The sequence below is a fragment of the Lutra lutra genome, chromosome 3 (genome assembly GCF_902655055.1).
Source record: "Lutra lutra chromosome 3, mLutLut1.2, whole genome shotgun sequence".
NCBI classification, from domain to species: Eukaryota; Metazoa; Chordata; class Mammalia; order Carnivora; family Mustelidae; genus Lutra; species Lutra lutra.
In genome coordinates this window covers 97,041,565-97,067,145 of record NC_062280.1, presented here as the reverse complement: position 1 = coordinate 97,067,145, position 25,581 = coordinate 97,041,565, and the positions used below count along the sequence as shown (strand labels likewise).

Genomic DNA, 25,581 nt, shown 5'->3' with positions numbered 1-25,581 from the left:
GTCTCAGACCATCCTGGTTGTCACTGGCAAATAGGAGACCTGGGCTGGGTCACCCTGATACTAGGCTGTTGTGAATTTTACAGCTTGCTCTTCTCTGCATTTCAAAAATTCTACCACTATGGGGCACATTTTTTCTCCATCCCATTCATTTAAAAAGTGGGAGTGGGGAACTCTTTTAAGAATATATAGAAATACAAAAAAAAATTTTTTTTAATGCAGTAGAAAAAAAAATCTCCTATTATCCTACAAATGAAAAACTAATTCTGTTAACATAGAAATAATATTTCCTTAGTCTTTTTCCAAAATATTTAAAAATATAGTTGCATCCAAAAAATATATATATAGTTGCATCATACATTGTTTTATCCAGGTTTTTCACTGAAGACAAGTACAAATTACATAGCAATTTTACTAAGTAAACATTATTTTAATGTAATTGTAAATTCTTTCCCTCAACAAATATCTATCATAACAATGTTTAGTTAAATCCGTGAGTCTTACAATAGAAGCCCATAATGCTTATTAGGCAGTTCTTAATTCTTCAATATTACACATTGTGCTGTGAACATCTTGGCAATGAACACCCCAATTTTGTATTATTTCTTTTTTTTTAAGATTTTATTTATTTATTTGACAGACAGAGACCACAAGTAGGCAGAGAGGCAGGCAGAGAAAGAGGGGGAAGCAGGCTCCCTGCTGAGCAGAGACCCGATGCGGGGCTCAATCCCAGGACCCTGAGATCATGACCTGAGCCGAAGGCAGAGGCTTAACCCACTGAGCCACCCAGGCACCTCTGTATTATTTCTTTAGAGTAAATTTCTAGATATGGAATTATTGATCCAAAGAGTTGAGCATTTTTAAGTTGTTTTACACACATTACTTTACTTTTATTTAATTTTTTAAAAAGATTTTATTAATTTATTTGACAGAAAGAGAGAGAAGCAGAAGCAGGTTCCCTGCTGAGCAAGGAACCCGATCCACACCCCAGCTGTGACACCAAAAATGTCTCCAAATGCAGCCAGATGCCCCCTGGAGGGCAAGATCGCCCCCCTGTGGAGAACCAGTGTATCAAGCAACTCTGGCTTGGTTTTTGTTTTTTAACCTGCTTTAAAAAATTATAAATTCACTTGGGGCGCCTGGGTGGCTCAGTGGGTTGAGCCGCTGCTTTCGGCTCAGGTCATGATCTCAGAGTCCTGGGATCAAGTCCCGCATCGGGTTCTCTGCTCGGCAGAGATCCTGCTTCCCTCTCTCTCTCTCTCTGCCTGCCTCTCCATCTACTTGTGATCTCTCTCTGTCAAATAAATAAATAAATAAAATCTTTTAAAAAAATAATAAAAAAAAATTATAAATTCACAAAGGAAAATACTTAAATAGTATTAAATAAGCTGGGTTTTTATTTTGTATTTATTTTTTAAGGATTCTAAGTATATCCACTATGGGACTTGAATTCACAACCCCAAGATCAGGAGTCACATGCTCTACCAACTGGGCCAGCCAGACACCCTTACACTGTTTTTTAATATTAAAAAATAGTAATAATAGTATTAAAATACACATTTCCATTCTACCTCATTCCATCCCATGCCCCAAAGGAGTCCTGATTTAACCATTTCTATACATATAATTTTTTTTAATTATTTTCATAGGTTTTATTTATTTATTTGACAGAGAGAGAGATCATAAGTAGGCAGAGAGTCAGGCAGAGAGTGGGAGGAGAAGCAGGCTCCCTGCTGAGCAGAGAGCCCGATGCGGGGCTTGATCCCAGGACCCGGAGATCATGACCTGAGCCGAAGGCAGCGGCTTAATCCACTGAGCCACCCAGGCGCCCCTATAATTTTAAAGATTTTATTTTTTTAAGACTTTATTTGAGTGAGAGAGAGAGAGCACAAGCCATGGGAGGAGCAGAGGGAGAGGGAGAAGCAGACTCCCTCCTGAGCAGGGAGCCTGATGTGGGGGTTGGTTCCAGGACCATGACCTGAGCCAAAAACAGATACTTAACCGACTGAGCCAGCCATGCACCCCTAAAGATTTTGTTTTTAAGTAATCTCTACAACTGATGTGGGGCTCGAACTCACAACTGGAGATCAAGAGTTGCATCCTTTACCAACTGAGCCAGCCAGATGCCCCCAACCATCTCTATATTTTCATTTTAAATTAATTTCAATGTGTGTCAAACTTACATGTTTTTAAAAAGTCAAATAATGGTAAAAACTTTTAAGTAAAGGTCATAAATTTCCTTCCCCACCCTTCCCCTCTGAGGTAACCACTTCCAACCTTTTAATTGTTTCTTTTGATATTTTCTTCCATATCTCTAGCTGATACAATAGTCCTGCTATCTCCTGAGTCATCAAAATGAATATTACCTACTGACTTTTTATTATGTAGACAGTATCATATTCTTATACCCCCATTTTTATTTCTGTTTTGTTTTACTCATTTTCTTATATTTTTTAATCCCTAAATCTTCCCAACCTCCAGTGATTTCTCCACTTGGTTAAATATATGAGATAATATATTAGTTCCATTGCTTTCCTGGAAATCCCCATTATCCTGCTCTTCTCCCCTCCCCCACCCCAAATTATCTCAGCTTTTTGTTCCCTAGACTTGATACATGGCTGACACCTTGGAACTTGCCTTCTCCATAATACCAATAATTCTCTATCTCTTGTGTTAGAGTCCAGATCCCCTGCATCATGGTCCAATTTTCCTTCTTTATTTTTATCTATTCCCTTAATATTTTTATTTTTTTAATTTTTTATTTTTTTATTATTTTTTAAAGATCTTATTTATTTATTTGACAGAGATAGATCACAAGTAGGCAGAGAGGCAGGCAGAGAGAGAGAGAGGGAAGCAGGCTCCCTGCTGAGCCACCCATGTGCCCCACCCTTAATTTTTTTTAAAGATTTTATTTTTTTAAAATAATCTCTACACCCACCATGGAGCTCGAGCTTACAAACCCAAATTCAAGAGTCACATGCTCTACTGACTGAGCCAGCCAGCTGCCCCTCTATTCCCTTAATTTAATAGGGCACATAGTAGCTTCCTTAAAAGGTATTTGAGAAGTAAAATGCTTGAGTGTTAAGTATGTCTGAAAAATTTCTTTATTCAACTCTAATACTTGATTGATAGTTTGTCTGGATATAGAATCCGAGGCTGGGAACAATTCTTTTCTCAGGTATTTGAAAGCATATGCCTCCCCTTGCCATTACCTTCAATTTAAGTGTAGCAAACATTCAAAAAAGTGCATAGATCCATAAATTTTTATAAACTGAACACATTTGTGTAACCAGGACCCAGATCAAGTAAAAGAATTCTTAGATATAACATGAGAATTAAGACCCATAAAAAATAGATGAATTGATTTTCATCAAAATGAGAAACTTTGGGGGGCGCCTGGGTGGCTCTGTTGTTAAGCGTCTGCCTTCAGCTCAGGTCATGATCCCAGGGTCCTTATTGATTAAGCCCAGTCTCCAGCTCCCTGCTCAGTGGGAAACCTGCTTCCTCCCTGCTTCTGCCTCTCCCACTCCCCCTGCTTGTGTTCCCTCTCTTGCTGTGTCTCTGTCACATAAATAAATAAAATCTTAAATAAATAAATAAATAAATAAATAAATACAAAAAAACTTCTGTTTGATGAAAGCCAAGTTACAGAGATGAAAATAACAAGCCAGTTCTTCTTATTGACTAGTAGAAAATATTTGCAAATCACATATCCAGAATACATAAGGAATTCTCTAAACCCAACGGTAAGAAAACGAACCAATCAGAAAATGAAAAATCAAAAAAAGTTCGAACGATTTATGCTAATGGGGAATAGTAAACCCATGAAAAAATGTTCAACATCAGTCATTAGAGAAGTGCAAATTAAAACCACAATGAGAGACCACCATACATCTATTAAGACGGTTAAAATAAAAAATACTGATAGTGCTAAATGCTGGCCAGGGGACAGAAAAACTGGACGTCTCATTCATTGCTAGTGGGAATATAACATGATAGAGGGGTGCCTGGGTGACTCAGTGGGTTAAACCTCTGCCTTCGACTCAGGTCATGATCTCAGGGTCCTGGGATCCAGTCCCGCATTGGGCTCTCTTCTCAGCGGAGAGCCTGCTTCCCCCTCTCTCTCTGCCTGCCTCTCTGCCTACTTGTGATCTCTCTCTCTGTGTCAAATAAATAAATAAAATCTTAAAAATAAAAAAAAATTACAAAGACATTTACCATACGACCCAGTAAATGGATTCTTGGACATGTATTCTAGAGAAATGAAAATGTATATTTATACAGAAATCTATTCACAATTGCTCATAGTTGCTTTATATATAATAGCTCAAAACTGGAAACAACCTAAATGACTCTCAACAAGTGAATGGTTAAGTAAACTGTGAATATCTATGCCATAGAATACTACTTAGCAATGTAAAGAAACTTGATAGGACTTGGGTCTATCTCAAGAGCATTATGCTGAGTAGAAAAAGCCAATCTGAAAAGTTTTTATGTATGGTAATTCCATTTATATGACGTTCTCAAAATGACAAAATTATGGAGATGGAGAACAGATCAGTGGCTGATCAGTGGCTGCCAGGGGTTAGGGAAGGGAAGAGGGTATGGCTATGAAGTCACCTTTGTGGAGGCAGTTACGAATTTTTGATTCTGGTGATTCAGGGGATGAACCATCACAGAACCAGGGGTGCCTGGGTGGTTTGGTTGGTTAGGTGACCTAGTCTTCGTTTCGTGTCCAGTCATGGTCTCAGGGTCATGGGATTAGCCCCCATGGGACTCCCCGTTCAGCATGGGGACTCACTCTCTAAAATAAATAAATAAATAAATAAATAAATAAATAAATAAAATCTTAGGGGAAAAAATGAAATGTCACAGAATTGTATACTCAGCCACGCAAAAACAGAGAAAGAAAGAAAAAAGAATGTATGTAAATTCTAGTGAAATCCAAGCAGGGTCTGTAGTTTAGCTAATTGTAATGCATCGATGTCAACTTCCCAGTTTTGACAATCTGCTATAGTTATGATAATAGTTCCCATTGGGGGACGCTGGTGAAGTTTACACAGGATGTCTTTGTACTATTTTTATAAGTTCCGATAAATCTATAATTATTTCAAAACAAGAAAGTTTAGTTTGGTTTTTTTTTTTAAGATTTTATTTATTTATTTGAGAGAGAGAGAATAAGTCGAGGGAAGGGGCAGAGGAAGAGGGAGAAGCAGACTCCCGGCTAGGCAGGGAGCCCTACATGGGGCTCAATCCCAGGACCCTGGGATCATGGTCTGAACTGTAGGCAGAAACTTTACTGAGCAAAAACTGAGCACCCAGGCGCCCCAAGAAATTTTTTCAAATTAAATTTTTGGTTTTTGTTTTCTTTGTTGTTTTGGGATGATTTTTCAAAGGAGAAAGGGACTGAAAGGTCTTTACTCCACCATCTCCAAAAGTCCTTATTATTGTTTATAAATATTATACTCCATACCTCATTAACTTTTTTTTTTTAAATAAAGATTTTGCTTATTTATTGGACACAGAGAGAGAGAGAGAGCTCAAGCAGGGGGAGCAGCAGGGGGGGAAGGGAAGCAGGCTCCCTGATGAGCAGGGAACACGGCACTGGGCTCCATCTCAGTACCCTGGGATCATGACCTGAGCTAAAGGCAGAGGCTTAACCAACTGAGCCACCCAGGCACCCCCCCTCATCAACTTTTAAAAATAAACAATCTGTGGCCATATTTTTTCCTACCAACAAAATATAGGGTAGCAATATTTTTAACTGTTCCGGGCTATGTTAATTTTCATAAAAACTGAAAAGGTACAAATGAGTACACAGTGCAAAGTTTGTCTCCAATTCTCTCCCTGTAGGCAACAACTGTTACCAATTTATTGTATATATTGTGTATCAGTCCACAGTTTTCTATGTATTACACTGTTTGTTACTAGTACTGTTATTGAACTGTGAGGGACTTTTTGTGGAGTCATTCATCATGGCAGGGGATTGTTGGGGTGTGGTGGTGACTGTGGCCAAGAGGAAGCACCTTCTTTGTGGTACCCTCTGATGGATTTGACATGATCAGATTAATGGCCTTCTCTTTTTCCACATTTACACACATATACATAAGCTATATTTTATTATTTAATATGGATCCAATATTCTGTGGTATTAGGTATACACACACACACAATGCACAAGACTCCAAGCTGACTAGCTAATTACTGCTCTGAGATTAAACCTGTGGAACACTGTCTTTTATTTATTTATTTATTTATTTATTTATTTATTTATTTGACAGAGAGAGAGAGATCACAAGTAGGCAGAGAGGCAGGCAGAGAGAGAGAGGAGGAAGCAGGCCCTCTGCTGAGCAAAGAGCCCGATGCGGGGCTCGATCCCAGGACCCTGGGATCGTGACACGAGCCGAAGGCAGAGGCTTTAACCCACTAAGCCACCCAGACACCCCGGAACACTGTCTTATTAAATGTGCTTTCAATTACTTTGTGTGTAGGTTATTCATTTTTTGTTGGTTTCTTTGAAGAAAAAATATCTTACCTCGCTGCTGCTGCTGATGCTTTGCAAGATCATATTTTGGTTTGTAGTAACTGTCATCGTATCGGGGGGAGAAGAGTTTGTATCATGACAAATGTCAAGCAATGATTCCGCATGTCTTTCTGCCAAAAGAAATAGGATAATGTGTTTTGATAAGACTCATCTCTCTCAATTTCATAGGAAGATCTAGATCTTGGTTCTAAAACCAGTTCCATTTTGTCAAAGACTTTCCTAAAATCATGATCTGGGATCCTGATGAGGCTTCAGGCAATAATTATCACAGGAAAGGGTATGAGGACAAGAGTCTACAGAATGGATGGGTTTTTGCTTGCTTAAAAAACAAAAGTTAGGCAAAATTGCTAAGTGAAACCCCTAGTAATGGGCTAGAAATTGTATCTGTTCTGTAGTTACCAAGACCAGGCACATTTTCTAACACTTGAAGCCAGATTAAATTGGCAGAGTTCTGAACACCAAACGGTAAACTCCCAGTTAGTTACTGAGGGACTGTGGTCTCATATGCATCCCCTCCTGCTATCATAACTTTTTCAAATAAGGGCAGGCTCTTTGATGAAAACCTCTTCCTCTTCCAAGATCTCTTCCAGTTATTTTGTAACTGATGCAAAATTGCACAAGGTTTTTCTCTGCTCAGACCCTCCGTATTTTCCTTCCTTACTCCGTGCAGTCTTCTGCCTCTATCCTATCATTGAAACTTCACACGTCCTTACCACCTCTGCTTTGCAACCTCTTTTCCAAGTTGGTATTTTCCCACACCTTGCTTCTTGCAACTCTCCCCAGTTCCTTCTTCTCTGTCTCACTGCCCTTGGGTCCCTAAGTGCACACCACTCCCTAACTGTGGGAATACTTGCTCGGCTCAGCCCTTTGCAATCCTCCAGTGATCTTACCTGCTTGCAGATACTCACAATTCCCTTTTTGTAGTGAACTCCCAAACAATACCAACTCATCCCCTCCCACGGCCCTGTCCTACAGAACATTGCTACTTGAAAGGCAAGGTTCCAACAAACGCAGTGCTTTAGAACTCATTACCTTCAATATCCTCACCGAACAAGAGTGGTCTTCTCTTTTGTTGATTGTCTTTCCAGCCCCCACCCCTCTTCCCTGGGCTGAAACTTTGGAATCAAATTGAACTCTCCTGACTTTTGTCTCCATCAGATTTACATCACTAAATGCTGTGAATTTTTCTTCCACAATAGCTCTTAGGGTCACTGCACCCAGCACCTGGCAGGCGCAGTCCCACACCAAACCCAGGACTCTTCTCTGGCCATTGTCACCACACATGCACTTCTGTACTCTCTCTCTTTTTTTTTTTTTTTAAAGATTTTATTTATTTATTTGACAGACAGAGATCACAAGTAGGCAGAGAGGCAGACAGAGAGAGAGGGGGAAGCAGGCTCTCCACCGAGCAGAGAGCCCTATGCGGGGCTCGATCCCAGGACCCTGAGATCATGACCTGAGCTGAAGGCAGAGGCCTAACCCACTGAGCCACCCAGGCGCCCCAACTTCTGTACTCTCTTAATAGAGCTCCCCGCCATGAATCTCTTCCTTCGAGTCCACTCTACACAATAACAACAGCTTAATTTTCCTAAAACATGGCTTTCATCACTCACTGGCTTAAACTTCTTTAGCAACTCTATTTTATTGAAAAAAATCTGCATTCAATCAATCTTCAATGGACCCAGTTTCTTTAGGTATCTAATCTTACTATGTATTCCTGCTCCCCAACACGAACTTCCTAGTGTCTTGTTTGCCCCTGGGATAAGTGAGGCTCACTTACACCATGATGCCTCTGCTCTACAAAATCAGATCCCATTGCTTTTCAAGGACCAGATTGTGTTTCACTTCTATCATGGAATGGCCTTGTTCCCAGCCCAGAAGCTTCAGTCAGACAAGAAAGTCAACCAGCTTTCACAAGGTCACATGTTACTCAATGAAACTTCTTCCATTTTACTTTTTTCTCTGTGACTATTTCTATTTCTTTGTTCAGACTCTCTCTCCCTACCTATATCAAACCTTGTCTCTTTTTCTCTTCCTTCCAAATCTTTTTTTAAGGATTTATTTATTTATTTTGAGAGAGAGATAGAATGCAAACAAGCAGGGGAAAAGGGGAGAAAATCTTTCAAGAAGACTTCCCACCAAGCTAGGATGCCGAGGTGGGGTTCGATCCCACAGCCCATGAAATCAGGACCTGAGTAGAAACCAAGAGTTGGATGCCCAACTGACTGAACCACCCAGGTGTCCCTCTCTTCCCTTCAAATCTTATCTAGCATTTAAGGACCATGGTATGTCCCTTCTCCTCTTTCAAGCTCATGAAAATATCTTTCTCTCCTGACTTACGTGATGTGTCCCTGACCAAACTAAATACTTTCAGGAGTTTGGACCATGTCTTGGATTTCTTTGCATCCCCCAGAATACCTAGTCATGGGCCTTGTATATAGTCACTGCTCAATAAATTGCTGCTGCCTTGATATCTTTATTTTTTTAAAGATTTTATTTATTTAATTGAGAGAGAGAGGGCATGAGAGGGGGGAGGGTCAGAGGGAGAAGCAGACTCCCTGCTGACCAGGGAGCCCAATAGGGGCCTCCATCCCAGGACTTCAGGATCATGACCTGAGCGGAAAGCAGTTGCTTAACCACCTGAGTCACCCAGGTGCTCCTGCCTTGATATCTTTAAATGAATCCATCAAATATACGTTAAAAAAGAAAGATTTTTAATAAGGCTTTTTAATAACGGGAATTTTGAAAGTGGAATAGAAGTACTTACCTGGTTTTGGCATAGAATTCATTAGAATGTCCAGTAACTGTTGTTTCCTAAAACTTTGTATTTGTGACACATAATGTATTGCTGATTTTCCACTAAAATCACAGAGTTTAGGATCTCTAGGAAGAATAAAATCACATCAAAGATAATTCAGTTAAATCTATTGAGGAAAGAACCAATATAAGAGGAAAAACATTGACATCAAATAAATAAGAGCAATCATGTAGTTTGGAGCTGACAACAGTAACTTCAAAATGTAAGAGAGAGTGACATTTTTAAGTAAAAGGATTATGTTGGATATCTTATTTCTACTACCAACCTAAAAAATTCCAATATTTGTAGAAAATGTCCAACTTTGGGCAAAAAACTTCATAATTCTTTAATGATGAGTAAATTAAGTGAAGATTGAAACATCCTGATAAACTATTGTCTTATCCTTCCAAATAGCTGACTTGATTGCTTTTTTCCTTTCCAATGATTTAGCTAACTGCTTACTTTCTTGATAGTTCTTTTTTTTTTCTAATGCTAACAGCTAGCTTTTACCACTCAAAATAGTAGAATGGCATAGAATTAAGCTGATATGTTTATTTTACAGGCTCTGGTTGAGTGGATTGGATCTTGTCATAAAATCCCTCTGCATGATCTTTTCATTTCTCTTTGCCTTGCTCTGTGATTGTTAAGCCCACTGACTGATCTTAGCACTCCTTCAAAAGCACAAACATCCTCTCTATGTCGTACTGAATCCTAGGATTAGACATCAGCTCAGAGAGATGAAGGTAAATGATGAGAGCCCTGTTGACAGATTAGGGAGAGGAAAACAATGATTATACTTGCTTTGCTAGTCACAGTCTGGGAAAAGGAACACATCAGTTGTGGTCTCCAATGTAACAGCTTTGAATATGAACCTCCTTATTGCTACGGGACAGGTTTTTCTGTTTTTGTTTTTGTTTTTTCACGGGACAGGTTAATGTTTTATCATCTGCAACAATAATCTCTTACAGCTTTTTCTATATCGAAGGTCATGATTCAAAAAAATAGCTTAGGACCCAGAATCAGGGGACAGCACTGCTTGATATGTGGCCATAAGTCATTTAACTCATTGGGACTTGAGTTTGCTCGTTTGCCTTGATTAGTGTTTCTCAATGTGGTGTTTTTTGATTTCCTGTATTCTGGACCCCACTCCAGGCCTACTGAACACCATCTTCGGAGTCGTGTCCGGTACTCTCCATGTTAAACAATCTCAGTGGTTTCTTAACACTAAAGTCTACGGTAGCTTAAAACTTCCATCTTCATCCTATTATACTAACTGATCCTTTTACAATAGCTAATGTTCTTAACTCTACTTTTGTTCTTGAAACTCCCTTTCCTCTTTTATTCCTAAAACAAAATTCATACAAAGTACTAAATGAATTTTGTCCATCTGTTCTTATTTGATGACAAGATATCTAGGTAATGGTGCTGGGAAACTACAATTCTAACATGAAAAACTGTTTTTTAATCCTCTGATTAAAAAAAAAAGCTAATTGTTTACTTTCCCTCCTCCTAAAGAGCATTTTGGCATATAGCAATATTTAGATAACTGGAAATCAAAATTGCTTTTGATAACTGACAATGCTTTCTGAAATAATTAGTAACATTTTGGGGGTAGGGAGCTGCCTACTCAAGAAGTATTTGACACTCCTCACAACTACCAAAAGATTATTTAAACAAATGGTCAACATCATAAGAAAAATAGATAGCAACATCTAACATCTATATATCACTTTGCAACTGCTAAGTCCCTTTTATGACCATATATGTGCATTCAATTCAATATAAATTTTTTTAAGATTTTATTTTAAGCCATCTCTACACCCAACATGGGACTTGAACTTACAACTCCGAGATAAAGAGTCACAGTCTACCTACTGAGCCAGCCAGGTTCCCCAATATGTAGAATTTTAAAAAGCAATCTATATGTTCAGATTTACAAGTGACTTCTGAAAATAACAGTGACACAAGACACCCTTCCACTGATGCTGACTGACCACTTATACTCACGCGTGATGCTGGAGGAGCTCAGACAGAACCTCCACAGGTCTGTAGGCTGTTGACATATCAAGACTCTCGAACAGATCCACATCCCTCACAGCCAGCATCAGAGGGGTCAAGCCATGTTGGTTTGGGAAATTTATATCCAGGAGCTCTTCAGATGCCTTTAAAAACAAGAAGCTTTATTTCTGTTTTGTTTTTAGTGTTTGTCTATTTATACCAATATTTGCATTTTCCTTGTTTAGCCAAATTTTCATTTTCACTTCAATACATTCTTTCTCAGCATCTATATTGAGGTGGAGCTGATGAAATTACACGGGCCTGAGAGCCAGACAAAACTGGGTTTGAATTTTACTTCCTTAAACTCATTCTTTAACTTTCCTGATAGGATTATCAAGAACACTTGATAAAATCCCCCTAATAAAATAAGGGACATCCAGTTAAGCAATGAATAATTTTCATGGGGGACATAATCATATTAAAAGATTTATTTGGAAAAAAATTTGTTTGGTATTTATCTGAAATTCAAATTTAATTGAAAGTCTTGTATTTTTTGTTTGCAAAATCTGACAATCCTACTCTCTGACCTTCAGAATCCTCAGCTGTCAGTAGGAAAAACAATGTCTTTTCTGTGGAGTTGTTTTTGTTAGTTTGTTTTTTAAGATTTTGTTTATTTGAGAGAGTGAGCAAGAGAGAGAGAGCATGAGCTGAGTCAGGGGACAGGCAGAGGGAGAAGGAAGGCAGACTCCCTGCCTCTGTGGGGTTGTTTTGATGGTTGGAGACAGAATATGAAAAGCACTGAGTAGAGTTTGACAAGTGCTCAATAAACATTTGTGGAATGAATGAATGATCCACAATAAGAATGTAGCTCACTTAACCGTCTATGTACAGTCAAATGGAGGTGGGTAATAGGTGATATTTGTTGTTTTAATGAAAATGGAACTTAATTTGGATAATTCACAACTGAAAAACCACTGTAAGGCCAAAGTATCCAAATTGCTTATTTTATAGACCAAAGCAACTCACTAATTTCCACTCTATTTCACTTTATGCCATATCAGTATAGTCAACGTTTCTACCTCACTTTCTCTAGGGACAAACTAGAGATAATGATATTACCTCAGAGGGGTGCTGTGGGAATTAATTAGTTAATCTTTTTTTCAGTCTCTGAAAAGAAGCTACCTCTTATGTCAATGTTTATTCTTAGTTAGAACCAACATGAAAGGTTTGAGCTGAGAATAGTCTTACAATAGCACTTTAATTCAGCATCTGCTTATTAAGTTCTGGATTCAGTTATAGGCACCAGTTTCTTAAAAAGTGGCTGCTAATATTTAGGGTGAAAAAATGTGGTTATGAAAACATATTGTATTATAACAACTATTACAAATACCATTGAAATAAAATTATTGTCTTTCAAAAGTGTTCTAAACTTCAGTTATGACATATGGCAATTTTAGACTATGGTTTAATACAACAAAAGAATTTAAAGAGTCCTTTGGATTTTGTTGTAGATTTCCTTGAACTCTAGGCGACAGAATTCTGTTCACTTTCTCTTTATCTGTTTGTATCTCTACCATAAGGGACTGGAAGAAACTGTTTCCTAGCAGCAATTGATTTTCTTTCAGTTGGAAGGTCATGTGATCTGAAAGTGTCTCTGAAGATAAATACCAAGAATAGACAGTTGCGGTCACCAATAGTTAAAGTCCCTGGTTATGCATATGGTTTCGTAAGTTACTTTGGGAAAGCGTGTCTGTGGCTAGAAGATCTAAACAAGAAGATCAATACCCAGAGAAGAAAGCACTTAAAAAACACACCCTCTTAACTGCTCTAGTTACAACTAAATATTATGCAAAGCAGAGGCTCTCTGATTCCCTTTTCAGGATAAAGATAATAAGTGCAGCTGGTCCAAAGGGATCTAAACAGCAATTGCACAAATGGCAATGATGTCAAGGGAGCTCCTCTGAGCAAGTTGACAGCAGTTCTCTAGGGACATCCTGGGAGCATATCATTTCCCTTGGGTGCTGCGTGACTTCTAACATCCAGCTGGAGGAAGGTGGAAACAGGCTGCTGCTGTGTTCTCTTATTACCCTGTTTTCCACCCTAGTATCCTCTTCGATCCTGTTTCTTTCCCCTATATTATTCCTGAAGCTTTCTGGGACTGCATTTGAAAATAACTTATTTTCTTTAAAAGGAGTCCTATATGGTCTAGGCTTTTCTTACCATTTACCCACCCAAATGCAGAAGCAAACATCAATTTAACTGACCAGCAAGTGTTGAAGTTGTTCAAGATCACCTTGCCATGAACTTTGTAGAAGTTGCATTTGGGGAGCCTGGATTCCACTGATGGCCAAGAGTAGTCTTCGCACATGGCAATTAGCCACGTGAACTGCAGTTTGATTGCTATAATTACAAAGGGTGATATCTGCTCCCTTTTCCAGAAGAAATTCAACAACCTGGAACATCACAACATTCAATTCAACAAACTGCAACATCATAACATTCAATTCAACAACCTGCAACATCACAACATTCTTATTTACATTTTTGAATGCAAACAGTATCTTCAGGGCTACTCAGAAAACTTAGACATGGCTTTGACTCATGATGTAGGAAAGGAGAATAAGAGGGGCATAAAAATGAAGAATTGATTTGAACGCCAATGACTGCTAATTTGCCTTTTTTTAAATTAGGAAAACAAAAATCTCCATGACACGGATGGTTTGGGGATACTATTCTTTTCTTTTTTAAGGTTTTATTTTTAAGTAATCTCTATACCCAACACAGGGCTTGAACTTACAACCCTGAGATCAAGAGTCACATGCTTGTGGTGTCTGAGTCCTTTGGTTGGTTAAGCATCTAACTTTGGCTTAGGTCATGATCTCAGGGTCCTGGAACTGAGCACTGCATTGGGGTCCATGCTCAGCCTGGAGTCTGCCTCCCCCACCAAATAAATAAAATCTTAAAAAAAAAAAAAAAAGAAAGTCACATGCTTTACCACCCAGTCACTCCTTGGAGATACTATTCTTTTCTTAAAATTAGAAGTTTGTGAATATATTATGTTAAACCCACATAAAGCATCAAAGTCCTATTAGTATGATCTGTAATTTAATATGCAAAACCCAGGGCTCCTAGGTGGCTCAGTCAATTAAATGTCTGCCTTTGGCTCAGGTCATGATCGCAGCATCCTGGGATAAAGCCCTGTGATGGGCTCCCTGGTCAGCAGGTAATCTGCTTCTCCCTCCCCTTGCTCTTGCACTCTCTCTCAAATAAATAAAATCTTTTAGAAAAAATAAAATATAAACCCCAAATTTAGACAAACATTCTCGAAAGTTGCAAGTATTTCCATAAGTATTTCTAGGAAGCAAATAAATGCTATTCAAAATGTTGATGCATAATTTATTCAACAAATGGGATTGAGTGATTAGCATGAGTCAAGAACTGTACTGGGTACTGAGGCTCCAACTGTGAACAAGACAGGGACCAGCCTTTAAGGCATTTACAAACTAATGAGGAACAGAGACAGATAAAAAAGCAATTGTGACAGTGTGAGAAATAGAGTAATAGGGTAAATATAGAAGAATGAAGGTGTCACTTAGAAGAAACGAATTAAGCTGTCTCATTGGGTCCAGGAAGACTTTGTAGAGAAAATGTCTAAGCTGAGAACTGAGGGATCAGACTCAATTAACTAGGCAAAGACTAGGGGAAAGATTGTTTGAAGCAAAGGATATAGTGTAAACAAAGTACTGTGGATGCTATGGACAGAATTCTTTCTCCTCAAAATTCATACGTTGAAGCCCTAACCTCCAATGTGACTGTATTTAGAGAAGAGACCTCTAGGAAGTAATTAAGGTTAGATTAGGTTCTAGAAATGGGGCCCTGATCTGATAGGACTAGTGTCATTTAAGAAGAGACATAAGAAAACTTGTTCTCTTTCTCTCTGCCAAGTGAGGACACAGAGAGAAGGTGGCCATCCATAAGACAGGAAAAAAACCTCTTGCCAGAAACCAAATTGGCCAGAATCTTGATATTGGACTTCCCAGTTCCCAGAACTATGAAAAAATTAAATTCTATTATTTAAGCTACTCAGCCATGGTATGTTTGCTACAGAAAGCCCAAGATGACTAATACAGAGGACAAAAGAACAAATAACATTCAAAGCTCTGGAAGACTAAATTAGACATGGCTGGAGCTCAAGATGGAGGATGGAGGGTAAAGAAATGTGATGGAGAAGTCAACAGTAGCAAAATCCTGAAAGGCTTTACCAATTCCCTTTAGGAATTAGAGTTGTATCTTCAAGACAATGGGAAGCCAGTGAGAGATTTTAAACAGAGAGATGACATGATCAGGTCAGCACTTCAAAAAAATCACTGTGGGAAGAACGAAAGTCAGGAGACCAATGAGATTACCCAGTGGCCTCATGGAGAGAAAATGGTACCAAATCAGGGAAGTGGTAGTAGAAATGGAGCAACTGAGGGCACAATCCAGGAACATTTAGGAGGTGGAACTCATTAGATGTGGATGTTGATGGTGAGCCAGAAATCAAGATAATTCCCAGGTTTTTCACTTCAGTCCATTTTTGTCTAGCTTCCCTACTACCACTGAGGACAAGGCCACAGTGATCTTTGGCCTGAAACAATGCAACAACCTTCTAATAGATCTCTCCACTTCCAAATACCTTTGTCTGAAACCCATTACAGTGGTTACATTCAAAAAGTCAGAAAGTAGTAAGTGTTGACAAGGTTCTGAAGAAATCAAAACCCTTACACTCTGTTGTAAATGGTATAGCCACTTTAAAAACCATTCTGGCAGTTCCTCAAATGATTAAGCATAGAGTTCCCATATGACCCAGTAATTCCACCCCTAAGAAGAGGAATGAAAGAGAATTTGAAGACATATGACCACATTAACACTTATACAGAAATGTTTTTGGCAGCATTTTTCATAGTAACCAAAACAGGGAAACAACTCAAGTTTCTGTCAATGGACAGATGAACAATGAAAATGTGGTATACCCATATAACCCATATTATTCAACTATGAAAAGGAATGAAGTGCTGATACATGCTGCAACATGAACCTTGAAAACAGTATGCTAAGTAGAAGAAGCCAATCACAAAAGACCACATGCCGTATGATTCCATTTACATGAAAGTCCAGAATAGGAGGATCTATAGAGACAGAAAGTAGATTAGTGATTGCTTAGGGCTAAGGCAGGGAAAAGGAGGAAAGATAGAAACTGATAGCTAAAGGGTTCAGAGTTTCTTTTGCAGGGAAGGAGGTGAGTAGTTCTTTTTAAGATGACGAAAATGTTTTAAAATTGACTGTGGTGATGATTGCACATTCATGTGAATATACTACAACCCACCTTAAATGGGTGAATTGTATGATATGTGAATTATATCTCACTAAAGCAGTTTTAATTTTTCTTATTTTTATTTTTTAAAAGATTTTATTTATTTATTTGACAGACAGAGATCACAAGTAGGCAGAGAGGCAGGCAGAGAGAGAGAGAGAGAGAGGAGGAAGCAGGCTCCCCGCTGAGCAGAGAGCCCGATGTGGGACTCGATCCCAGAACCCTAGGATATCATTACCAGAGCCGAAGGCAGAGGCTTTAACCCACTGAGCCACCCAGGCACCCCACACTAAAGCAGTTTTTTAAAAATACCTTTTCATGCCTTGTGGTCTTGCAGGATTTGGGCCCTGCCATTTTCCAACCTCATCTTGTGCTAATCTTCCCCTTCCTCTGCAAGTTCTAGTCATCTTTTTACCTCAAATATGCAAGTTTTTTCCTAACCAAGAGGCTTTATCTCTGTTATCCTACTTCCCCAATTGTTCTTCAAATGTCATCCTTTATCATTATTTTAGTTTTAACGTAAATGTAACCATATCAGTGAAGATTTTCCTGACCACCTTATCAAACAAGGAATCACTCTATTGGTTACTTCAAAGCACTACCAGTAATTTGTAATGTAATTAAGCATTTTTTGTTTCCTTATTTGTTGTGTTTCACCTTCATTAGAATGTAAGTCCACCTCAAGAGAGCTCTTACCACGTGAATAAATGTTTTAGGAATGAGTGAGTGAATGATTTAAGATAAACAGATGCTGACTCTACTTAACAAAATGGAAAGCACTGATGCTGGTGCTCCTCAGGAGAATTAGATTTGGAGAGAAAAACAATGAAGACAATGTGGATATGCTATGTTTGAGATCTGTGACATGTAAGTAGAGATATATGGTTAGAAGCTCAACATTATACACACACAGAGAGAGAAGAATTCAGGAGAGATATGTGGGCTGAGATTCAGAATTAGGAGCCATCCCAATATTATTAAGGAACACCAATGTTAAGGACATTACAGGTCACATCACCAAGAGCGGTTTCAATGGACTGGTAGAGAACAATGCCAGATGGCAGTAGTTTGAAGAGGTGAGAAAGTGGAGGCAGTGAGGATTGACCAGAGGAACACTCTTTAGAGGGGCTGTTGGAAGACAATTCTCCAGAAACTCCAGGAACTTGTGTTTTTGTAGGTCTTGTGAGCAAAGGTGCTCACAGAGGTGAGCTTTGTTCCAGACCATGTTTTCAAAGATGTTTATACAGTGAATGGCTTTGTAAGATAGAGACAGCGTCTCTTTCTGGAACATTGGGAACGTTGGGAAAACGTGCTTACTGTCTACTGTAAAAGACTCAGGTTTCCTAAGCTTAGGTTTCCCATCTTTTATTCAACCCACTGCATGTACAGTTATTGCTTCCTTATGTTGGCTTGTGGAAACTGAAGGGAATGCTGATACTCTGACCATTACTGTTGTGAATAGCAAACAGTTATTTTTCTCTGACCCAGGAGTCTCATGTCTTCTGCCAGACTCTGAAGCTGTGGTAGGCTAACTTATTGGGTGACAAGTAAGGAAAAATATCAGATGCTTTGCAGTTACTAATTTCTGCAAAAGATGAGATGATCAGAGAGACAGAAATGATAGATGAACAATGACGGCTTCATGGGTTAACTAATGAAATTTATAGGAAGTTCATGGGAAGTGGTAGCAAATATGTTGACCAAATTCTATGGTCAATTGGGCAATAAACGATCCCCCATATTAGTGACTACCAAAGCCTCTTTAAGGAACTGGGAGGCAGTCAAAGTCAGGTGGCTCAGTTGTTAAGCATCTGCCTTCAGATCAGGTTATGATCTTGGGGGCCTGGGATTGAGCCTTGCGTTGGGCTCCCTGCTCAGCGGGAAGCCTGCTTCTCTCTTTTCCACTCCCTCTGCTTGTGTTCCCTTTCTCTGTCTCTCTCTCTCTGTCAAATGAATAAATAAAATATAAAAAAAAAAAGGCTAAGTAACATGAAATAAGTTCAAAAAACAATTGCTTCATGGTTTTTAATAATTTTTCTATCGTTGCTATCTTCCTCACCAAACTGGCAGTCGGCCTCAGGTCCATGCCACTATAACAAATAATACAAGATTTGTCCTGGGCAGGCAGAAGATTCTACTCCCTTTCAGACAACAGTTACAGAGATGCAGATCTCCACTGCAGGAAAGAAGGAAAATTCATGACTGATATGGGCAAAAAACCAGGCAAACTTTGAAATTTGGCTCATTCATTTGGGATCTGGGTAGGGCGATGCATTATATTTGTTTTTTTTTTTTAAAGATTTTATTTATTTATTTGACAGAGAGAAATCACAAGTAGGCAGAGAGGCAGGCAGAGAGAGAGGAGGAAGCAGGCTCCCTGCTGAGCAGAAAGCCCGACTCGGGGCTCGAACCCAGGACCTGGGATCATGACCCGAGCCGAAGGCAGCGGCTCAACCCACTTAGCCACCCAGGTGCCCCCTGCATTATATTTGTTAAGGAAGAGTGATAATAGCTATATTACAAGTCAGCCCTTCCTGCTGACAAACTTATGTCCATTTAATGATAAAAGTCTCAGAATTTTTTGCAGTGGGTTTAAGCTACTATAAGGGAGCTTTGGACCTCCTGGGGAGATTTTCTTGAGACAGACAAATTCCCATGATAAAGCACAGAAGTGGTGTTCAGGTTCTTACTGGCCTGGATTGGGTTATAATACTAATGAAGATGACTCATTGGAGAGAGAGAAAATGACAAAGAAATCCAGCAGATTTTTGTGATTACCCCCACTACTCTGAAAACTCCCTTATCCCTTATGTTAAAACCAGGTGAAATGTAAAGATGTTATCATGACAAAGGGTTAGCAAATGATTCAGATTAAGGTAGAATCCTTTAAAAATTAAAAAAAAAATTTTTTTTAAAGCCCCTGCAATGAAAAGCCAAACCTGAGTCAATCAAAGGGGGCAAAACCTGCAGTTCCAGTCAGAAAGTAATGTAGCTATGGCCACTAAGTCAAGGATCTCTGAGGCTGAAATAGATGGTGTCATTAATAATGACCTTGCCACATGATAAAGAGCTTTGTATGGACCAAAAACATTGGAAGTTCATTTTGTTGAAAAGCAAGAAACCTCAATGCTTCCAGAAACCAAAAGTAAATATCCTCTGCTTATAGGTCTGGAGCTGCTCTCTTTCATGCTTCTAATCCCTCCCTCCCCCTGTACCTTGACCTCAGCTGCTTTAAGGAGAAAGATCATTTTAAGTGGGACCAAGAACACCCAGTCTTCAAAAGGGCCTGAAGGTCATAGCCACTGACATGACTATGTGACAAACACTGGGGAAGGAGAGACTCAAACTTTTATGGCTCTCTTAGATTCAGATTCCCAAGTCACCATCCTGTCTAGTCCCTTGGGAAAAGTGGGTGTCTGAATTCAGCTAATGGTGTTTGAGCAAAGTTTGCAGTAGGGAAAGAAAGCTAACATGATTCTGTACGTGGGGCCCTTTGGGCCAATTCAGTGGATTATTGCTGTGGCTTCTATCTGAATGATTGGGCAAAATTCTGACAAAGGGAAGTAGTCTCTATCTGGAGGCATTTCTTGGGGATTTGGACTTGTTGCCTCCTCAGCATATCTACTAGGGGTATCACTTTTATTTTTTATTATTTTATTTATTTATTTAACGAAGAGAGACAGCAAGAGAGGGAATATAAGCAAGGGAGTGGGAGAGGGAGAAGCAGGCTTCCCACTGAGCAGGGAGCTCATGTGGGCTCAATCCCAGGACCCTGGGATCACGACCTGAACTGAAGGCAGATGCCCAACAATTGAGCCACCCAGGCACCCTGGGATATCACTTAGAAAAAGCAGATATTAGGGGTGCCTGGCTGGCTTAGTTGGTAGAGCTTACAACTCTTTATCTTGGTGTTGGGAATTTAAGTCCCATATTGGGTGTAGAAATAACTTAGTAACTAACTAACTAACTAAATAAATAAATAAATAAATAAAAGCAGATATTAGCTTGCTAGTGGGTTTTTGTCAAACCTGAATGCCTTATCCAAGGAGATCTTGTGGCTCTTGTGTCCAATATTTCCATTTGCGGGAACCAGAACTCAATGCCTAACAAGGAAGGAAAGGCCCAACAAGCATTCTTTGTCCAATGGAAATGGTGTATTTAAGAATGTAACCAGCCTAGGCACATTGGCATCTTTGCTTTACATGAAAAAATGGATCTTTTCTATTGCTGGAAATTCTACCCTCCCATCCCCACCGCTACCACCTAAAGCAAAACTGCTAGCGAAGGGTACTTTGCTTCTCAGGGATTCCCCTAAGTGCCTGGGCCTGTGTCAATTATGGTTCAGTCAAGATGAAAGCTTTGTGTGCACTGGGCTATTGCGGCTGGTTGGCCTCGGTGCTAGCTATGCAGAACTGGTAATGGACATGGTTGTTCCACTCAGTGGGTAAAACTCAAGACTCTTCTTTTAGCCCTGGCCAATACTCCTCGTAATGAGCTTTGTTATATTTTTCCTGATTCTTGGGCTGCTGCCAGTGGTCTGGCTGTTGGGTCTGCCACTTGAAAATTACAGACTGGAAGATTAAAAAAAAAGCACTTCTCTTTAGGGCCATGAACTGTGGAAGCAAACTGTCTAGGTCAACTCATGTAGAAGCCCACGGCAAGAGTCCATTCTCTGATGAGATAGACAAGAATAAAACTACTGATTGAGGGGCGCCTGGGTGGCTCAGTGGGTTAAGCCGCTGCCTTCGGCTCAGGTCATGATCTCAGGGTACTGGGATCGAGTCCCGCATCGGGCTCTCTGCTCAGCGGGGAGCCTGCTTCCCTCTCTCTCTGCCTGCCTCTCCGTCTACTTCTGATCTCTGTCAAATAAATAAATAAAATCTTAAAAAAAAAAAAACTACTGATTGATGCTGTACAACCCCGATTTCCTCCCCTGCTGCTTGAATCCATCATCATATTAGACATGACAATACAGCCACCAACACAGACTGGGTATGAAGTAAAGAACTGTTATAGGGGTGAAGCTCCAGCCACATTTTGAAATAGGATATGTAGACTTTGTGGTGTTTGAGGATACCTAAAGAGAGAGTATCTTCAACCTTATGGAGTACAGGGAAGAGAGAGATTTTGATGACCTTTGTTCTTTAGAACTACCCAGGACATTTTCTTCATGAAAGAAAATCTCTTGGAGAGTCTCTCCCAAACTCTTCAAAGCACCTTACATGTAACGGACTACTGGGTCTTCCACTCCTTGCCACACAGCCCTGATCATGACTTGATTGCCAATTCTCTTCTTTGCCTAGAAGTCTGTTACCAACTACGGTCGACAGCCCCACCTCTTGCACCTTCCACGTGAAACACCTGTCCATACCTCCAGATTTCTTCCCACTCCCATTCTCACAGCCATCACTCCTCATTCTGTGAGGGTGGATGAATGCTACTTGGCTGTTGGCAGGGACAAATAGGACTGATAATCCTCCCAAATCAAGGACCAGACTCAGTTTTTCAGATTGAACTGGGAATCCTAAGACCAACCAGCCAGCTGAGCGATCACATGGAGGCACTGTCAATCTGTGCCCCCTGACTAATGTAGGTCCCACTCAAAGAAGCCCAACGATTGATAACACTACCTTTTTCTGCCCAAGGGGTACTCCCAGGATTATAGCTCTTACAGAGAAACCTGGCATTACTTTGTATGGTGCCTGAAAACATAGTGACTTATGCTTTAGGGGTGGTCATAAGAGACCTTCAAATCTTTAAGTAAATACCATCTGTAGATATGTAGCCTCAGATGACTTCAGAGCTTTCCCAAAATGAAGCTATCATTGGTTACTTGAGGGAGCTTCCCCGAGGGATAGCCCCTTGTGGACAATTTATGTGCCCCTTGTGGACAATTATCCCTAAGACAGATGTCCAATTAGAAAAAGTAGAACAAAATTTGCTTCTGCCTTTAGCTAAAGTTATCAATGATACCACCTCATCCCTGCAAGACATTCAGGTCAGCAGTCAAGTCACTGGCCAGGGTCGTTATGAATGATAGAACTGCCCTAGACTTCCTCCTGTGGGTCAAGGTGAAGTCTGTGCAATGGCTGATATAGACTTCAATACCTGGGTTGATACCTTGGACCAAGTGAGAAGATCAACAGAGAAACTTAAGGAGAAAACCATCTGGTTGATGGCATTTGTTGAGTTGGAGGGGTTCAGGACCATGGATGGCATGATTGACACTAGTTTACAATATGGCCTTGTTCCTCTGCTTGGAGTTCTATTGGTAGCTTTAACTGAATATTGTATGAGACAAATTAATGGATGTGGTTCCCACCTCTGTTGGTCAGATTAATCAGAGTGGTATGTGCATGGGAAAATTCACCAGAAGCCAAGACAGTGTAGAAATGAAAGGTAGATATTTTTAGGAAACAAGTCTTTCTGGGTCTCTCACATTTCTATAAGTTGTATGAGCAGAGGCACTGAATGCCTTTGCCCCAGACACTCTTTTCAAGCTTGCTTGTGTAGTGAACAGCCTTGGAAGCAAGGAGTAGGTTTGCTTACTACCCATTATAAAAGATTTGGGCTCCCTAAATTTAGAGCTCCTGTCCTGCAATCCAACCTACTGTCTGAACAGGGGTCATCTAGTCCTCTTCCTACTATCATGTGGGAATTAGGATTAGTGAGATGATACAAAACTGTTAATACCCTGGTAATCCTATTGTTATGAGTAATAAAGTGCTCTTTGTCTCTGACAAAGGGTTTTGATGTCTTATGCCAAGGATCTAAGAAATTGGGGCAGGCTAACTTGTTAGCTTATAAGCAGAGTAAAATTGTAGATCTTTCATATTTCTTGACATAGATCTGCAGATGAAGAAGTCTGAGAGAGGAGAGGATGTGGTTGGAGGAGGATGTGGGATCAGTGGAGGTGTTTGTTTATTTGTGTGTCATCAGAAAGGAGATATCTAAACATATTAAATTCTAATGGAAGGTAGCATTGTTGTCTGTAATAACATAAATATGGAAAGCACCCATGTGTCCTTCAAAGTAGGACAGACAAATATGTTGTGGCATAAATGTATTACTAGACACCAGTAAAAACAAACAAACAAAAAACCCCCACAGTTATATGTCTCAAAATGGTTGAATATCAAAAACGCAATAATAAGAATGAGGAAGTTAGACAGGAACACATGTAGTATAAGTTTGTTTTTGTAAAATTCAAAAACAGGTAAAAGTAAATAATGCATTATTTAGGAATATGAGCAGAGAGGACAACACAAAGGAAATGATTAACTCAAAATTCAGGATAATGATTATGAAAGATGGGGGGCACAATTCAGGAGGAGAATATAAAAGGCTTTTGAGGCATGGCAACATCTAATTTTTGGTTTGGATGATAGGCACATGGGTGCTAGTGTCATTATTTTTCTTTAAGCTGTGTATACATTTTTATATGCTACATTTTATAATTTGTTTAAAAAGTGTTACTAGGAGTCAAAAGAGAAAAAAAAAGCTAAGAATATCTTCAAGAGAGAGGATATTGAGATGGCTAAGCAAGGTTGAGGGTCCACTTGCATTTAGACTCTCAAGAATTTATAGAGGCATCAGCCTGCTCAGTTGAGTGAAATTGTCTTTTTCATCTTCTTGTCCCCATCCTAAGCCCTTTCACATTCCTTCTGAAGCCTGCCTTCAGGCATTCTTTCATAGAGAGGTAAGTGTTTTGCTATTTGTAAGCACCTCATTCTTGGAATCCTTAGCTTAGAAGATTACCCATGGGCCCCAGGACACTACACGTTACCTCTGTTAAATTTTCTTCTGCTGCAGTAATGAGAGGTGTATTCCCAGTCTCTGGATGCTGAAAGTCAAGGTTTCCAAGGATGGAATGGACTTTAGTAATATAGTCACCGATGAGTTCCACATCACCCCTTGAAACTACTTCCAGGAAATCATGAATCAGTTTATTTTTATTCATCTTGCTAATTCCATATAATCGCCTGCCCCTGCCAAAGAAGAGAAACAACTTAATTAAACAAGAACCAACAAAGCATGGGTGGTTCAAATGTAACATATTCTATCTTTAGTGTCACCTCTTTCCCCTCTTTTATGTATGAAATAACGGTTTTAAAGACAATTTTGAAAAAGAGGAAACAGTAATTCTATCAGTGTTGGTTCGGTGGACATGTTTTAAATTATAAATAACAATTTTCCCTATCACTTTGTGAGAGATGCTGTGGTACAGGAGAAGAAAGGATGGATCAACACTAGAATGGAAAGAACAGAGGCTCTGGAACCTTAAAGAACCTGGGTTTAAATCTCTCCTCCACAGATTCCCAACTGTGTAAACTTGAGCATGTCACTCAGTTTCTCCAAGATTAATTTCCTCATCCCTAAAATGGAAATAACAATCCCCTCTTCAAATGGTGAAGATCTGAAGTACTATATCCAAAGCTTTGTCACTCCTTCAGCAGATGAATGGATAAAGAAGCTGTGGTTCATATATGCAATGGACTATTACTCAGCCATAAGAAAGGATTTACATGGACATGTTTGGAACTGGAGGATATAATGCTAAGTCAATCAAAGAAAGATAATTACCATATGGTTTCACGCATATGTGGAATATAAGAAATAGTGTAGAGGATCATAGGGGAAGGGAGGGACAACTGAATGGGAAGAAGTCAGAGAGTCAAACCATGAGAGAGTTTTGACTCTGGAAAACAAACTGAGGGTTGTGGAAGGGGAGATTGTAGGGAGGATGGGGTAAATGGGTGATGGGCATTAAGGAGGGCACCTGATGTGATGAGCAGCAGGTGTCATATGAAACTGATAAATCACTGAACACTATATCAGGAACTAGTGATGTACAACATGTTGGCTAGTCAAATTTAAGTAAATAATAATAAA

The 25,581-nt window shown here is 39.5% G+C and overlaps 1 protein-coding gene across 1 annotated transcript in view; it reads right to left on the bottom strand.

The window, feature by feature from the left end:
• MAP3K19 (mitogen-activated protein kinase kinase kinase 19) overlaps positions 1-24,635 on the bottom strand; it is a 53,229-nt gene extending 28,594 nt beyond the window's left edge. The window contains exons 1-5 of the mRNA XM_047723258.1: positions 24,476-24,635; positions 13,601-13,789; positions 11,346-11,500; positions 9,309-9,424; positions 6,533-6,651 (exon numbers count right to left, since the gene is read on the bottom strand). Coding sequence (XP_047579214.1) covers positions 6,533-6,651; positions 9,309-9,424; positions 11,346-11,500; positions 13,601-13,657 — 447 coding nt within the window. The 5' untranslated portion in view covers positions 13,658-13,789; positions 24,476-24,635. The remainder of the gene's footprint in view (positions 1-6,532; positions 6,652-9,308; positions 9,425-11,345; positions 11,501-13,600; positions 13,790-24,475) is intronic.
• Positions 24,636-25,581: the final 946 nt, after the last annotated feature.